This window comes from Aphanomyces invadans (genome assembly GCF_000520115.1).
Source record: "Aphanomyces invadans strain NJM9701 unplaced genomic scaffold supercont1.8, whole genome shotgun sequence".
Taxonomy (NCBI): Eukaryota; Oomycota; class Saprolegniomycetes; order Saprolegniales; family Verrucalvaceae; genus Aphanomyces; species Aphanomyces invadans.
Genome location: NW_008580153.1, coordinates 1849431 through 1864402, shown reverse-complemented (window position 1 = coordinate 1864402; position 14972 = coordinate 1849431). Strand labels below are relative to the sequence as shown.

Sequence of the window (14972 nt, the reverse complement as noted above, 5' to 3'; positions counted from 1 at the left end):
GAAACTTTGCAACTCGTCTACTGCCCCGTGCTTTTGGCATGTCGTCGTTGTTGCACGGCATCGGCCAGCTCTTTGAGCACACTTACCTGCGTGTATTGTGGTGACGAGGCAGTCGAACGTGGAAATTGACGACGTACCGTTTCTTCCCATCCAATGCAGGCGTCCGTGATGCTCTTCCCATATTCGAGAGGTACACCTGGGTTCAGTTTCTGCGCACCGGGTTGGAGGTTCGATTCGAGCATCAAGCCCACAATTCTAGCATCGCCTGCTGCAATTTGGTTTGCCTAACAGCAACGTCAAGTCCAGCACGAAGGCATGATTGCCTGGCGTAAGTACCAAGTCCTGCGCGACCAGCGGCTGGTTGTTGTGATTCTTGTTCGAATTGCCGTGGGAGCAATCGACCATGACGTTTTCCAACCGATTTGCTCTCTTCAGGAGCTCCGCCACCTTGTCAACGTGCTCCTTCTTGTAGTTTGGACCAGTGGTGCCACCTCGGAGAATGACGTGGCACGCTTCGTTGCCCTATTCCAACGACCTAAGCACTGCATTCTCTCATTGCAGCGAGCGGCTTTAGTACCGAGGTCTTTACGATGGCAGCGAGCCCTTGATTGCTCACGCTCAGGAAACAGTGTGGGTGCGCAGCCGACACAACTGCATCGACAGCAAGTTGCCTACCACATCCCAAGTTAGAGTCGTGGTCATCGAGTAAGTCTTCCAGTACAAGGATCCGCCTGTGCCGTTCTTAAAACCAACTGGCATCGACAAGCCAGAAGTTAACTCGCGGTGCAATTGACACTCCGTTGTCCGCGCACCGATGGCTCCTGCTAAAGAGTTAGCTCCGTGAACCAACTGATGGGTCATTTACCCCAGCTCACCAAATCACTGAAAAACTGAGGCGAAATCGTGTCGAGGAATTCACATCCGGCCTAAAGTCACGCTACTAAGCGCACACATCGTTTCGAAGGCGACGCGTACAGGGAGGCCCATTTGGTTGATTTCAGACAGCAACTCACGCGCAATTCGCAAGCCCTATGCCGAGCATGTCAGGTTTGACGGCGCAACCACCTCTAGGTCTGCTTTGTACCTTGTTGATGTTGAACGTGCCGTCGATGTCGGGGTCGTTGATGAGGCCCTTCCAGCCCACAGTCGTGCGAGGCTTTTCAAAGTACACGCGCATGATAATGAGCAAATCGTTGTCGAGTTCGTCCGCGATATTCTTCAGCTTTTCAGCTACGTCAGGGCATGTGACCACTGCATGGCATCTAGACGGACCAGTGTACCATATTCTAGCGCGGCCTTCACATCGTGAATTGAGCAAGGGCCAACGACCACGACTAAGCGGTCGTCCATGCGACACAGGATGTTCGACACACCCTGGCGACCTTTGTTGACAGTTCGAGCGATGTTGACAGTACGAGGGATTTCCTCCAAAAGGCACGCCGGCGGCAGGAGCGGTCGGATCTCCGAGATGCGAACATCCACTAGCGCCTGCTTGTCCATCATTTTCACGTCTTCACCATTGGTGATGGACGTTTCCCGTTCGCGGGACTTTTTGTCCTTGTGCTTCATGTCTTGGCGGTGTTGTGCAGCGGTTTGTCGAATTTCGTGGTCTTGTTGGAAGTGGGGCGCAAAGAGGTAGACCAAGGTACCGCTCCACGCCAGAGCTAAGCCGGCGACAACAAGGCCAGCCACGACAGACACATTGGACGATTGCAGCGACATTTGCCCAGGACGAACCGACTTGGAATTTGGGGCAGTGGCCACCCGCTCATTGACCGGCCAGCTTTTCTTGGTTGAACAACCGCAATCTTTTTCTATGCGTCTTATTGGTTGCACTTACAACGAATCGATGCACGACAAGGTGGCTACACTTCAAGTGCGTCATAAATTGTGGTCAATTTTTACCGATTCTGCTTGATTTTGGCGGAAATTTCACGCCAAACGAAATTGCACTTGACGCGCGGACAACACCTTGCACAAGTCAATCTTTCGCGGAGGTGACATATGCGTGACAAAAGTATTGTCATACGATCCGACACGAAGCCGAATATATGCACGCCCTAATCTAGTGCGCCATAACCGCACCAACATGCTAATGTGCACGATGGGCCTGGCATACATCCTGAACCGGGGCAACGTGGTGCTGCCGTGTGCGACGAACGTGAATTGACGATATGCAATCCACCTGTGTAGGTTGTAGTTCCTTCGAGCTACTGCACGGAGCTACTTCGACTGACAGCCTGTGGCCTACTAGTACATCTCAGTACCTTTTCTCCAGCATACTAGTTAAGCCATCATGAAGCTTCCCCAGGAATCCCTGGTGAAAAAGAAATGTGTCGCCCACGCCACATCCACGGTAACGTGACGTCGGGTGTGTCACAATAAGAACCATGGGTTTTGTGCATGTTGATTGGCTATCTCTTATCCGGACGGCCTGCTTGTCCAATCAGGAGAAATCCTGATTCTACCTCCTTTGGGTGATGACGATGTCGTTCATAGTCTTTTCCGCATATTTCATGACGTAAGACGAATTGGTTAAAAGGTGGGCGCACATCAAAGAGATCAAAGAGAGCATTTTCATAGCTCTCCAAAAGTGTTGCATTCAGAGTTCGATTTTGCGCCAATTTTCCTAGAGTTATGGCCGAAATATGTTTGGAATGTAGATTCATTGCATCTATTTATATTTCTATGTTTTTATGTCTGATTCTCCTTGTCGAATTGGTTTATAGAGGTTTTGACGATATACTTGTGGTATAGTGACTCCATGAACACTCTATAAATGAATTGTTTTATACGTAGAGTATGGCATGACATTCTAAACGTTGTTTTATATTTTCCTTGGTTCGACGAGCCTCCGTCGTGATGGCGCGACAGACCCGTCTACCTCCTCCTGCCTCGCCTCCGCTTGCTACGTGGCCAGCGTTAAGGCCCCCGACATGTCCCTATATCACATTTGTATGGACCCACGTGACAGCGCCAACACCCCACGCTTTCGCCCACCACAAGCGCGTTCCCCGAATTGGACGACGCCGTCCGAAAATTCAGGCATCATCCGGATAAGGGGAACCGTGGGCGTCGAAGGATTCAAGCCCCAAATCAAAATTTGCCGACACCATGATGCTGTCTCGTCTGTCCCAAGCAATGCGCGCCACGCGCAACCTCTCGACCAAGTCGTGGCTTGAGTCTGTGCCCATGGGCCCTGCCGACCCCATTCTCGGGTTGACGGACAAATTCAACAAGGACACGGATCCGCGCAAGGTGTCGCTCGGCGTTGGTGCCTACCGCGACGACAACGGCAAGGTATTCAATTCATAATGCTGCTTCAAGTGTGCTCAATGGTGTGTATGTAGCCATATGTGCTTCCATCCGTGTGGGAGGCCGAAGAGCGCCTCCTCAAGGCCAAGAAGAACAAAGAGTACTCTGGCATCGGTGGTACCAAGGACTTTGTCGACTTGTCGTTGAAATTTGCTTACGGTGACGACTCGAAAGCTCTCCGTGACGGCCGCATCGTGGGTGTCCAAGTACGCTCTACCGTCATGGCCCATCAAACTCTGACCTCATTTCAATTGTAGACTATTTCGGGCACTGGTGGTTGCCGTTTGGCGGGTGAATTCTTCTCCCGCTTCCTCGGCAAAAACACGCCCATCTACCTTCCCAACCCCACATGGGGCAACCACATCCCAATCATGAAGGACGCTGGATTAGACGTGAAGCGTTACTCTTACTTCGAACCTGCGTCGCGCGGTTTGAACTTCTCTGGCTTGATCAGCGACCTGCAAGGCGCGCCGTCGAAGTCGGTGTTCCTTCTGCATGCGTGCGCACACAACCCCACCGGTACACTTACGTTGACGTCAACTTCGTCGTGCTAACTCGGTCACTAGGTGTGGACCCGTCTCCCGAGCAATGGAAGGAAATCTCGGCTGTTATGAAAGCCAAGGAGCACATTGCGTTTTTCGACTGCGCGTACCAAGGCTTTGCATCTGGCGACGCCGACCGCGACGCTGCCGCCGTCCGCCAGGTTGGTTCTGAAGAGTGGCCTCCCAAACTTGATCTAATTCCTGGCACAGTTTGTTGAAGACGGCCACAACGTGGTGCTGTCGCAATCGTACGCCAAGAACTTTGGCTTGTACGGTGAGCGCGTGGGTGCGTTGAGCATTGTGTGCAAGGACGCGGAAGAAGCTGCCCGCTGCGAGTCTCAATTGAAAATCTTGATCCGTCCGACCTACTCGAACCCACCCATCCACGGCGCACTCATTGTCTCGACCATCCTCGGCGACGAGAAGCTCAAGAAGCAATGGTACTCGGAGTGCAAGGGCATGGCCGATCGCATCATCTCGATGCGCCGCCTGCTCAAGGAAAACATTGGCAAAGTCGACGGCTCGACGACCGAATGGAACCACATCACGGACCAAATCGGGATGTTCTGCTACACGGGCTTGACCGAGCCCCAAGTTGATCGCATGATCACCAAGCACCACATCTACTTGACCAAGGACGGTCGCATCAGCATGGCTGGCGTCACGTCCAAGAACGTCGAGTACATTGCCCAGAGCATTGCCGAAGTCGTCCAACACGCGTAATCTTAATGCCATTATCTCGTCGGTTCTCGCGCTCGTCAAATTCTTCGAACGGGAGCAGGTACACAGACCAGGTACAACTCGGTCAAGATCTGGGCCGGCTTGAGTTTGAGAAAGAACGGATGTGGTCGTTCGAGCGCCATGCCACCACAGCTCCCCTGTGAACTCGACGCTCTCACTGTTTCCTCGGCTTGTTGCGGGCCTTTTGCTTCCGTGCGTACACGACGTACTTGCTGATGCTGTCATGAGCCAGGAGCTTCTCGAGCGTGTTGAAGTCTTCGGCGAGCGTTCGATTGTCGATCGTGCTGTGGATTTTGCTGTGGCAGCTCCGGCAGATCCTGATGCAACGGTTCAAAAAGTCTCTCGTGTACCCGCGCTTGAGATACCGTGCGTGAATTTGCCGAGGTATCAAGTGGTGTTCCGTGAGATGGACGGGGCGTTCGCACATCGCACACCTTTCGTCGCCGCCGACATCATTCAGGACGTTGTCAGCCAGCACCACCGACGTCAAGTCCACCCACTGGACGTTGCCAAATTCTACGAATCGTACTTCCACAGACCGCGTCGCCGCATCGAACGACACCACATCTGCTTCATGCCACGAGTCGTCCTCGGCTAGAATGGCCACGCACGCTGCGCCAGCGATAAACCCCATGTTGTCCGGTTCGTCCTCCTTTGCTGAAGAGGGATGAAACCTGGCATGCAAATGCGCCACCGCAAGTTCGATGACTGTCGCGATATCGTTGGATTTCAACTCAAGTTCCGCCTCGGACCCCAACAGCGTGTCTTCAACCACTCTCGCCAGCAATTCGAATGTAGTTACTTCGCGTTTCTTCGACTTGCGCTTCGCTTCTATAGCTTGTGCCTCCGTAAACTCTTCCATGACCAGCGCCACTAGATATCCCACGACGCCGTCGCCAGGCCCTTCTGTCAACGCGCATCGCAGCGCCGCTTCTACACATGCTTCCACTTGTTGCATCAAGTTGAGGTTTGAACGTCCGTCCTGTGCGACCGACAGGACCTTCACTCCGTGGATATCAACTCGCTCTCTTGCTCTCCGCCCTGTATTTGCGACGTTGCAGTCACCTGCGTACGTGCTCCTCCTTCATCTCTTGACGCGACGGAATAACCAAGTTATCAAGCATTCATCCATGCTGAGCGCCGCATGGATCTCCTCGCGCGGCGGTGTCTGCCTGCACGTTGTCGTTGTGTTGCACATTCGGACATGACGCTAAGTGAGAGTGAGAAGGAGTGAATGTCTTAACTGAAGTAAACGACAAGAAAATTTGCTGTGAGAGTGCAAGTGAGTGGCCATTTGCGGTCTTGGCACCATCAGCATTGATTCGAGAATTATCGACGCGCCGTCGAGCACGATGCCCGCCGCGGATGCTGAAACACCGACCCTGGACTTTGTGGGCCTTGACATTGTCGGTGCCAACCACCCACACGTGCATCCCTTCTAACCGTTCAATGGCCGAGTAGGGCTCTAAGCAATGCGTTGTCGCCCGCCCTTCAGGCGATATAGTCTTGAACGAACTGGGCGGCATGACCACGGCGACGCTCGTATCGTTCAAGGACAAAGAGCGGCTGCTGGGTGAAGCGGCTGTGCTGGCGTCCAGCACAAACCCGACCAACACGGTGGACTACGTAAACCTGCTTCTGGGCAAGACGTTTGACCAAGTCATGCACCAATTGCAAGCATTCCCGTGCCAACGGTCTAACTTCAAAGCAAACGACGCCGGTCTTCCAGTGGCGTCGGTCGAGTACAACGGTAGCACGGTCGAGTTTAGCCCCGTGCAGTTGATGGCCATGCTGTTGGCCAAAATCGGCGGCAATGTCGCCTCAGATCGTTCGTCGTTGAAAGTCGGGGTCGCCATCCCACCGGGGTGGAGTGCCGCGGAGCAAACAGCGCTGTTGCAGGCCATCAAGATTGCTGGCTTTGGCGCCGCATCTTTGGTGTCAAAAGACGTCGGTGCGTTGTTCTCCGCTTGGCGAGTCGCGATCGTCTTTTCACATTTGACTAGCACTGGCCCGATGCTACCACCAAAAGCATCCCGTCAAGGACGAAGCCGCGGCGAAGACTATTGCGATTGTCGATGTCGGCCACGTCTCGACCACGGCAGCCCTCGTCCGCTTCTCCGGTACGATCCGCTTGCTCGTTCTAGTGATCAATGGGTATGATCCAACATGGCGTCGCAGCCACTGGCGAAACCATCCTTGCCCGGGCGTACGATGGCGCGTTGGGGTCTGCAAACTACGACCGCCACTTGTACACGCACTTTGAAGCAAAGCTGAAGGCATCCCATGGCGTGCAGATTCAACCGGAGAGCCGCCAAAGCCGCCGCCTTCTTCTGGCTTGCGAACAGCTAAAGAAATTGCTCTCGACCATCCCTGACGCTGTCGTCCACGTGGAAAACGTCGTGCCCGACGCAGACATTACATTGAGCATGACGAAAACCGAGTTGGAGCAACTTGGGCACGTTGAAACGACTGCGATCCGAGAGTTGATGGAAGGGCTGTTTGCCCAAACTGACGTCGCGCCGGCCGACATAGCGACGGTCGAGATCGTTGGCGGCGGCACACGCATGCCTTTGGTGCAAGACGCCATCACCAAGGCGATCGGGGCGCATGTCACGCTTGGACGCATGCTCGACAGCGCGACCGCCGTCGCCGTTGGCGCTGCATTGAGCGACGACGTCGGCATGTTCTTTGACGTGTCTGTGCACGACGGCGACGTTGCGCTCGAAAAGTCGATGCAAGATCTAGACCACAACATGACGATGCTCGCAAACAAGCGCAACGAAATCGAAACATTCGTGTACGACATGCGCGCAAAGCAAGGCCAGAAGCACGGCCACCTGATTGATTCGGCGGTCGTGGCGCCGCTCCTGGACGCCGCCGAGGACTGGTTTTACTCGGACGACGCCGCAACGCTCGAGGAAGCGACCGTCCGCGTGGACCAATTCAAAACGGTACACCCGTCGCGGCGACGACGATGCCTTGACTCGATCGCAGGACATTCGGAACGCGTGCCAAGCGTACTTTGCAGCGGTCGAGAAGGACGAGAAGGAGCTGGAGCACCAGCTCGAAGTGGAAGCTCAAAAAGCAGCGCTCGAAAACAAGGACGATGACGACCACGACTTTCGAAAGGTGGGTGGCCCGTGTTGCGAGTCAAAGTCTCATGCGCTGGGCGACGCCATGTGCAGCTCAAAACCCCCGACCGCATGCGACTCGTCGTCAAGAACAAAGACGAAGGCAACGAGTTGTTTCGCGGCGGCAACATCCAACACGCTGCGGCGCGCTACGTCAAGGTATATCGCGCATCACCACCACCACGTCATGTGCGAGATAACGTGGTATGCAGGCACTGACCCACGCGACGAAATTCTTTGACTTGCGCCCGGACGAAGCCGCCGAAGTGAAAGCGATCAAGCTCAGCTTGTACTTGAACTTGGCGCAGTGTTATTTGAAATTGGAGAGCTGGCAAAAGGCCGTTGTCAATTGCAAGGACGCGCTCGACTTGGACCCGACCAACACGAAGGCGCTGTATCGCCGCGCGTTGGGGTACGAACGGTTGAAGGACTATGCCGCTGCCTTCGAAGACAGCCAGGTCAGCGTCCTCGTCGAGCCCGTACACGTGCTGACTTGCGTGCGACGGCTCGTAGAAAGCGTTTATGTTGGCCCCTGGAGACAAGGCCGTCGTCGCGCTGAACGATCGGTTGAAGGCGCACATGAAAAAACAAGAAGCCACGGAAAAGAAGATGTGGGCGAAAGCCTTTGCCTAGGTGAACCTCAAGCTCCGCGTCCATGTTCGTAGTAAACATGGAGATTGATGTAACAAGGCGCGTCGATCGATGGTTTCCGCAGTGCCATATGCAAATCCAACACTAGAATGGCCTCGTTTCGCAGCGACACACAGCCACTGGAACGCTAGCGAGCATTGTGCAGCATGGAGCCGCGGCTGTTTCGTCGGTGCATCGACTTGAGCGGGGTGTTGGAGTGCGGCGATATCCGCGCCGACTTGGCATCGTCGTCGTCCTGGATGTCTTGGAGCGCGCGGAATTGCGCTTTTTCTTCGTCGTACTCGTCGTAATGGCGCGCATCCGATCGTCGTGGCGCAGCCGTCTCGAGCTCGTTGAATTCATCAATAGTCACAGCGTCATCGTCATCGTCATCGTTGGCGCTGCGTGTCAAAGTCTTTTCTTCGTCGATGGCTTTCGCGCCGCCGTCGTCGGGGGGGCGACTGTCGAGGCGACGTTTTGAATCCGCTGCGGTCTCCTTGGCGTCTGCAACGTCATCGCTTTCGTCGTCTTTGTCTAATTTCGCGCTGCTGCCGTCCGAGGTGGCCTTCTTCGCCAACTGCGCCACGACCTTCTTTGCCAAACCGACCCTCACCATGGATTGAATCGAGACGGCCGCTGCTGTCCTGTCGTCGAGCACCTTGGCTTGATCAGGATCGTAGTGTTGCATGGCGGCGGTGTGAATGGCGCCCAAGATGACGGCAATGCGGCTTTGCATTGGCGCAGGGTACTTCTTTCGCGCCTGTACGAAACAGGGTGAGCGTCCATCGGCATCGACAACTGCACCTCGTCCACGTTCTTCATGGCCGCGTCAAACGCGACTTGGGACATGGACTGAAGCGGTGCTGCAGGGCGGCCGTGGAAATCCGACATGGCCTTGACCAGCCGCGCATGCACTTTGACCGCTTCTTGCTGCAGCGCCGGAGACGAGTCCCGTGGATGATGGAGAATCGGGACCCCGTCGTGCTCGACCACCGGCGACTCGTGTAGCTGCTTGAGCCGCAAGTCCACGAGCCGATCGATGCGCAGTTCGGTGGCCTGCCGACGACCGAGCACCCCTCGCACCACCGCTTGCAACTTGACGATCGAGCTAGCCACATCCGTCGCGGACAGATCCGTCCTTGGTGCCGTGTCGCGCAGGCTCTAGACACAGTCGTCGTCATGCCCGTGTTGCGTTGGTCAGCCCGAAGCCAACCTGGATCTGGGACGTGCGCGTGTGGTATTGTCGCACCAAGTCGTCGACGAACGGGTCGTAGTCCTCTCGCACGACTTCGATGTCGAGGTGGCCGTTGGTGTGAAACACAAATACGTCGCCGACGAGTTCGCTTCCTACGTCATGCTATCATCAAGTCGACTAGGGCGGCGTCCTCGTGTACCGGTGGACGAGTCGTGCACCAGCACCCTTTGCGGGTCGATGCCTCCAAGTTTGTCGGCTACGATCCGTCGCAGGGCGTTGGCTGTCATGTGTCGAGTGACGTCGATGTGAATGTCGCTGCCGTAGCGAAGGACCCAGTTCTCGGGCGTGCCGAGTTGTTTTCTTGTGACGAACCCAGCCGCGACTCGCTGGACCGTTGTGGCTGCACGGTGCAGATCCAAACGAGCCGGCATTTCGACAGGCAGTTGCTCGGGTGGCGGAAGCACGGGACTTGGTAGTTGCAATACTTGTTCGCCCACGGCAGCTACCGGCGGCGGTGCAATCGACTGCGGTGGCAGTAGCGGCTCCATAGGAGTCACTGGGTTTGCCTCGACAGACGTCGCGACTGCTTTGGGCTGCACAATTGGCGTTGGAGTTTGCTGCGGCGCGGCGGCTGAAGAGACTACAGACTTCACCGGCACGTCGTCGGTTTGTTGCTGCGAATCCCTCACGTCCCGATCGGTTTGAATGATCTGGGACGTTCGCATGACGCTGCGGTCTTCTTGTGTGGTGGCGCGCGGCGACGACGCCAGGCCGTAGTCGATGCCGTACCTGTGCGCTTCCATCGCGACGAGTTGCGTGAGCGTCGGCAGTTGCTGCTGGTCGTTTAGCTTTGCCTGAAGCTCCGCCTCTCGCTCGGTCCATCGCTTGCGTTCGGCTTCCAGTTCCAAGCGACGCTGTTTTTCTTCCTCTTTTTGCGTCTTGAGTTCCTGCAAGATTTCTCGCCGCCACTGCTCCTCCGCGCCATCGTTCAAGATCGGGCCGATGTGCGTGGCGGTCTTGGCCATTTTCTCCGTCGTCTTTTGCATGAGATCTTGCGCGAAATGCGCCCACTCTTCGCGCTGCGCTTGCGACTGCACGTGCATGTCTTTGAGAGCTTCCTGCATCCGCGCCAAGTGCTCCACCATCTTCTCTGCAAATGACTGGTGCTGGTGCGTCAGCAGCTGCGTCTCTTGCGCGCGTTCTGTCTTGTCGTGGGCGAGTTGGACCTGGATCGCTTCGATTTGTTTGGTTAGGACTGCCGTGTTGGCACTGATCAGCGCATTCACAACGGTCAAATCCGTGGGCTGCGGTGTCGGCGGCGGCGGCGGCGACTCAACCGGTTCCTTGGCCTCCACTTGAACTATCAAGGGAGGCTTGGTGCTCTGGGCTTCCGCCGCTGCATGCACGTGTTTGTTTCGCTGGTGCTTCAGCAAATACTCGGTCGAGAGAAACCTTTTGTTGCACAAAATGCATTCGACCGGTCCAGAAGGACTCGTTGTTGGGAGGGTGGACCCCTGGGACGGCGGCATGGTTTGGTGCTGCCGCGTCAAAAGCATTAGCTCGTACGTCGAGATTGTGTTCTGTTTCTGCTTGATCTCTTGTTTGAGATGGCGCAGCTCGGCGTCGACGGACTCGTTTTCCTCCGCCAGGACTGCACATTCATGCTGGATTTGGTCACACTGCGACTCGAGCTCTTCTGCGTGCACCACGAGCGACTCTTGGACGTTGAGCAAGTATTCCACCGTCAACTAGGATCGCATGGTCAGTTGCTCGAGAACGAGTGAACACTCCACACGCACCTGTGCAATCTGAAACAGCTTCAAGAAGTATTCATCCGAGTACTGATTAAAGTCCTGCAGCGTGATGTCCGAGAAGGCGAGGTTCTCGAGTTGGTTCTAATGCGTATGTCAAGGACATGAAGACAACAACGCTCGCCGTGTGTACAACATACCTGGATCGTGTCGATGTCGGTCTCGCGGACCACGCGATTCAAATCGATCTGGGCAATCGCGCGCGTGTCCAACTTTCCTCGGCGCTGACGAAACGAAAACGAACGCGCTGGCAAGTTGATGGTGCGATTCGTTGTACCTGTGACCGCCGCAGATGTTCGTCGGCCGTCGGAGCCAGATCGATGCATTGGCCGCATGGATGATTTCAACACCCCAGCATGCATCTCACTAAGTGGGCCGAACACACCCCTTTTCGATGGCGCGCCGATGCCTTGTCGACGGCTGTTCCGATTGTTCAGCAAGCCACGGATGTCGTCGGTCGACGGCCGGGCATGCTGGCCGTCTTCCATGCACGAATATTCGAAAGATATGCTATGGGATAATATGAGCGACCTTGGAGGAAATCGTGAACGTGCCACGACCTACTGTAGACAGGAGATGCATGCGCGCGGCGCATGCTAAAGTCTTGCTCGGGTGCTCGACGCGGAGGTCGTGATGCATTGAGACAAGTTGCGCCAGCGACAGGGACGGCCTGAAGCGTCTAGATTGGACTTGTATGGCCATTCTTCGTGGATGTACATGGCGATCATGTGGTCGCACGACGACTTTGCAATGCATGATATCATGGCGACGGTTGTCAAATTAATATTCAGAAAGGAGGATATTTGTCATACTGACAACCAGTTTTAAAATTGTAGAATTTGAAAATACCACGTGGAGCTTGGTCGTCCACCTTCCCATTCTCTCGAATCCCGACAAAAATTCAAACTGCACGTTGTCCTCCTCATGTGACTCCATTTGGCCCAGCGCGACGTTCTTCTTCCACTCGTATCCCTTACAAAACCTCCATGCAGCCTCCATGTTGGCGCAGACACCGCTACAAAGTCCATCCACGTCGTAAAGAGCGTACCATCACGTGCCCAAACGAAGCGTGTTGTTGCGCGGACACTGAAGCGACTGCATGGTGACGTTGCAGACGAAAGTAGTTCAGGTATCGTTTGTGTCGAGATGTTTCGCACGTAACTCGTGTCATAGTGCAGACATCGAGCGCCGACGACGCCATTCATGGCGACCCCGTTGAGCCTGACCATGTACAGACGCTACAATTGGCGTCCGCCCAACAAGGCAAGCACCTCGCGGTGTCATGGCGCACACAACCTTGTCGGGAAATGCCATGTGCACCACGTCGACCCGATGAATGGAGGCCGAGCGAGGTTATTGCAAAAAACGTGCCATTGTTCACGAACTTTACACGATCATGACATTGGCAGCGTCACGACGCTTACACGACGCATCCATCTCCCAGCGGCATCGACGACGTGGACGACGAGGAAGTCGCAGCAATCAAGTCTTGGTTGGACTGCACAAAGAGGAGCTCCCTTACGTTTGCGGACAGGTAGTGACGACGCTTCTTGACAACATCTGGAGTCGTCGGCGCCGCGGGGAGGCACAGCACCGACCGCGCCGCGCGAGACAGCAACGGCCATCGCTTCGCCTGCCATTTCCACCACACGAGGGGGTTTCCGTCGGTGGTCGCAGTGATCGACTCTTCAATCAATGCCGTGTCGAAATACCGCGTCATTTCGGCCTCAACTTCTTCGGTCACCCCTGGCTGATGCAAGCTGGTCGTGTCGTCCACGCATGCGCCTCCTTCGTCCTCCGACTCTCCTCCGTACATCGACAAGATGCCAGACGCCTTTGCCTTGTCCGACTTTTTCGCCGACGCACTGGCCGCCTTCACGCGAGGAACGAGCTCAACCAGCCGATGCCGCAGCGCCTCCTTGGCCGCGGCAATTTCGTCAGGTGATACCCCAAACTTACCCAGACGCTTGCGCTGTCCTGGATCCAACAGCGCTGCCATAATGTGCGTCGGGCAGAGTGTCCATTGCTCCAATCGTCGCAATGCGGCGGCCTTGACAGCGCCTACCACCGCATGGACCGTTTCTGGACCGTCTGGCAGTCGGCGGCAATGGTGACACAGCGCGTGGCGCCAGTAGCACACAGTGTGCAGCGTCGGCATCGATTCCTTTTGAAACGCGTCCGCCGCCGTCACAAAGGGTGTGCAAAACGCGACAAGGTCGTCGGTCGGATCGTGCGACGCATCGGCACTTTGAATCGAAAACCACGCGGGCCACAGGTCGTGGCGAAGGGCCCATTGAGACCGCAGCACGTCCAGCGCTCGAACCAGCGTGTGCCACGTAATCGACGATACGTCAGCATATTGCAGCATCAAGTGTATGATGACACCGACGACGGGATCCGCAGTGTGCCCTGTCCACGGCGTGTGCGGGTCCAGCTGCAGCACGTCGTAGAGCACAGCGTCCAACTCAACCGAAGCAAATGTTTGATACGCGTACAGCGCCCCCTTCTTCGCACCGATGTCGTCGTTTGGCGCCGTGACAACTCGTGTGGCCATGCCAGTGAGGACAGCCACGGGCCGGCCAATGTCCGCCAGCGACAGCTCTGTCAGCCCCTCGACCGCAGGTAGCAGCACGTCGTCGTCGGAGCGGGTGTCGCCGTCAACTGCACCGCGTTGGTGCTCGGACGTCGCATTCGTGATCTCATGGACATCCAAGAGCCGATTGTGGAGCACAAAGTCAGCATCGATAAAATGGATGGTCAGTGCAACATGCATCGTTTGGTGTTGGACTTGTTTGACACTGGGCCACTGGGTGTAGCTCACGCCGACGTGCACGCCGTCCTGTTGAACGACCAGAGTCACTCGTTCGCGAAGGGCTGCTTTCCCGACTTGAAAGCGCTTGATGAGTTCGTCTTGAACGGCTGGAGCATCGGGTTCCCACTTGTCCAAGGTCGGATGGCGCTTGCCAACTTGCATGAGGTTGCTGCAAAGCCGACGAAAGCCCGCGCCGGTGAAAACGTCGACGGGCAAGACGTCATGCGTGCACAGGTGCAGCAGGTCCTGCACGAGCGCTTCTTTCGCCCGATCGTGGGCTTTGCGCATCGCGCAGACGTGGCTGAGAAGACTGGACGTCCCGTTCTTACTCTTGAACGTATACACGACCTTGCAATCGTAGCACCCGACGAAGTGCGACCCGCTTTCGACGACCAGCGCGTTGTGCTTGTAGACAAACCCGAACCGATTCCAGCACTCGGCTTTGCTCTCGCCTGCGTTCGGTCGCAAATCGTACGGGGACGACAGCGCTGGGTTCGACGACGCAGCCACGAGACTGGCCGTGATGGACTGCTTGAGCACGTCTAGCGCCTTCTTTGGAGGCAAAACTTGGTGGGGCAGGTGGGGATTCGTCGCTGAATGGAGGACTTGCAACGTCGTAGGCGTCCCCATCATGTCCACTGCAGAGTTTGACGAGCCCTGAACGTGATGCCGCTTGTTGCTTCGTTGGGGAAGATGTGGTGAAGGGTTGGTTGTGTAGTTTAAATAGTCGGGGGCCGCTCGCTTGAGTTGGTGGGGTCGTCTGGAATCCGAGCAGCTTTCAAGAGCATGGATGCC

The 14972-nt window shown here is 55.9% G+C and overlaps 6 protein-coding genes across 12 annotated transcripts; 3 read left to right on the top strand and 3 right to left on the bottom strand.

Annotated features, from left to right (window-relative positions):
* On the bottom strand, nucleotides 1-1803 carry H310_05219. 2 transcript variants are annotated; one of them, XM_008869881.1, is made up of 9 exons: nucleotides 1281-1803; nucleotides 1085-1230; nucleotides 976-1029; nucleotides 866-926; nucleotides 722-821; nucleotides 578-671; nucleotides 337-522; nucleotides 138-284; nucleotides 1-86 (listed from the first exon to the last, which is right to left on the bottom strand). In XM_008869881.1, the coding sequence occupies exons 1-9, from the start codon at nucleotides 1720-1722 to the stop codon at nucleotides 18-20; spliced, it is 1299 nt and encodes a 432-aa protein (XP_008868103.1). In that variant the 5' UTR covers nucleotides 1723-1803; the 3' UTR covers nucleotides 1-17. The 2 variants fall into 2 exon arrangements, with proteins under 2 accessions (XP_008868103.1, XP_008868104.1); XM_008869882.1 differs by having other exon boundaries at nucleotides 138-522.
* Nucleotides 1804-3099: 1296 nt separating this feature from the next.
* On the top strand, nucleotides 3100-4620 carry H310_05218 (hypothetical protein). Its single transcript, XM_008869880.1, has 5 exons — nucleotides 3100-3300; nucleotides 3351-3521; nucleotides 3573-3834; nucleotides 3882-4018; nucleotides 4068-4620. The coding sequence occupies exons 1-5, from the start codon at nucleotides 3115-3117 to the stop codon at nucleotides 4578-4580; spliced, it is 1269 nt and encodes a 422-aa protein (XP_008868102.1). The 5' UTR covers nucleotides 3100-3114; the 3' UTR covers nucleotides 4581-4620.
* On the bottom strand, nucleotides 4563-5556 carry H310_05217 (hypothetical protein; the record flags this gene model as incomplete). Its single annotated transcript, XM_008869879.1, has 1 exon — nucleotides 4563-5556. The coding sequence occupies one exon, from the start codon at nucleotides 5554-5556 to the stop codon at nucleotides 4753-4755; it is 804 nt and encodes a 267-aa protein (XP_008868101.1). The 3' UTR covers nucleotides 4563-4752.
* A 345-nt stretch (nucleotides 5557-5901) lies between these two features.
* On the top strand, nucleotides 5902-9465 carry H310_05216 (hypothetical protein). 6 transcript variants are annotated; one of them, XM_008869874.1, is made up of 8 exons: nucleotides 5902-6004; nucleotides 6060-6549; nucleotides 6602-6718; nucleotides 6777-7549; nucleotides 7593-7727; nucleotides 7784-7888; nucleotides 7942-8187; nucleotides 8243-9465. In XM_008869874.1, exons 1-8 carry the CDS (start codon nucleotides 5951-5953, stop codon nucleotides 8360-8362), a joined length of 2040 nt encoding a protein of 679 aa, XP_008868096.1. In that variant the 5' UTR covers nucleotides 5902-5950; the 3' UTR covers nucleotides 8363-9465. The 6 variants fall into 6 exon arrangements, with proteins under 6 accessions (XP_008868096.1, XP_008868097.1, XP_008868095.1 ...); XM_008869875.1 differs by having other exon boundaries at nucleotides 5903-6004; nucleotides 7593-7888; XM_008869873.1 differs by having other exon boundaries at nucleotides 5903-6004; nucleotides 7942-8470.
* Nucleotides 8327-11858, bottom strand: H310_05215 (hypothetical protein). Its single transcript, XM_008869872.1, has 6 exons — nucleotides 11506-11858; nucleotides 11354-11449; nucleotides 9754-11302; nucleotides 9573-9706; nucleotides 9164-9520; nucleotides 8327-9119 (listed from the first exon to the last, which is right to left on the bottom strand). Exons 1-6 carry the CDS (start codon nucleotides 11851-11853, stop codon nucleotides 8508-8510), a joined length of 3096 nt encoding a protein of 1031 aa, XP_008868094.1. The 5' UTR covers nucleotides 11854-11858; the 3' UTR covers nucleotides 8327-8507.
* A 744-nt stretch (nucleotides 11859-12602) lies between these two features.
* On the top strand, nucleotides 12603-14838 carry H310_05214 (hypothetical protein). The gene is made up of 2 exons (XM_008869871.1): nucleotides 12603-14121; nucleotides 14182-14838. Exon 1 carries the CDS (start codon nucleotides 12702-12704, stop codon nucleotides 13308-13310), a length of 609 nt encoding a protein of 202 aa, XP_008868093.1. The 5' UTR covers nucleotides 12603-12701; the 3' UTR covers nucleotides 13311-14121; nucleotides 14182-14838.
* Nucleotides 14839-14972: the final 134 nt, after the last annotated feature.

Bases quoted from the DNA above. Each gene is read 5' to 3' on its own strand.
- H310_05219 (XM_008869881.1), bottom strand. From the start codon at position 1,722: ATGTCGCTGCAATCGTCCAATGTGTCTGTCGTGGCTGGCCTTGTTGTC. The intron at 523-577 runs GTACTAAAGCCG...TCGTTGGAATAG, and splicing joins CTGCCATCGTAAAGACCTCG to GGCAACGAAGCGTGCCACGT. The intron at 285-336 runs GTACTTACGCCA...CGTTGCTGTTAG, and splicing joins CGCTGGTCGCGCAGGACTTG to GCAAACCAAATTGCAGCAGG.
- H310_05218 (XM_008869880.1), top strand. From the start codon at position 3,115: ATGATGCTGTCTCGTCTGTCCCAAGCAATGCGCGCCACGCGCAACCTC. The intron at 3,522-3,572 runs GTACGCTCTACC...TTTCAATTGTAG, and splicing joins GCCGCATCGTGGGTGTCCAA to ACTATTTCGGGCACTGGTGG. The intron at 3,835-3,881 runs GTACACTTACGT...CTCGGTCACTAG, and splicing joins GTGCGCACACAACCCCACCG to GTGTGGACCCGTCTCCCGAG.
- H310_05216 (XM_008869873.1), top strand. From the start codon at position 5,951: ATGCCCGCCGCGGATGCTGAAACACCGACCCTGGACTTTGTGGGCCTT. The intron at 6,550-6,601 runs GTGCGTTGTTCT...ACATTTGACTAG, and splicing joins TTTGGTGTCAAAAGACGTCG to CACTGGCCCGATGCTACCAC. The intron at 7,728-7,783 runs GTGGGTGGCCCG...CGCCATGTGCAG, and splicing joins ACGACCACGACTTTCGAAAG to CTCAAAACCCCCGACCGCAT.
- H310_05215 (XM_008869872.1), bottom strand. From the start codon at position 11,853: ATGGAAGACGGCCAGCATGCCCGGCCGTCGACCGACGACATCCGTGGC. The intron at 11,303-11,353 runs GTGCGTGTGGAG...ATGCGATCCTAG, and splicing joins AGCTGTTTCAGATTGCACAG to TTGACGGTGGAATACTTGCT. The intron at 9,120-9,163 runs GTGCAGTTGTCG...TGTTTCGTACAG, and splicing joins CCATGAAGAACGTGGACGAG to GCGCGAAAGAAGTACCCTGC.
- H310_05214 (XM_008869871.1), top strand. From the start codon at position 12,702: ATGGAGGCCGAGCGAGGTTATTGCAAAAAACGTGCCATTGTTCACGAA.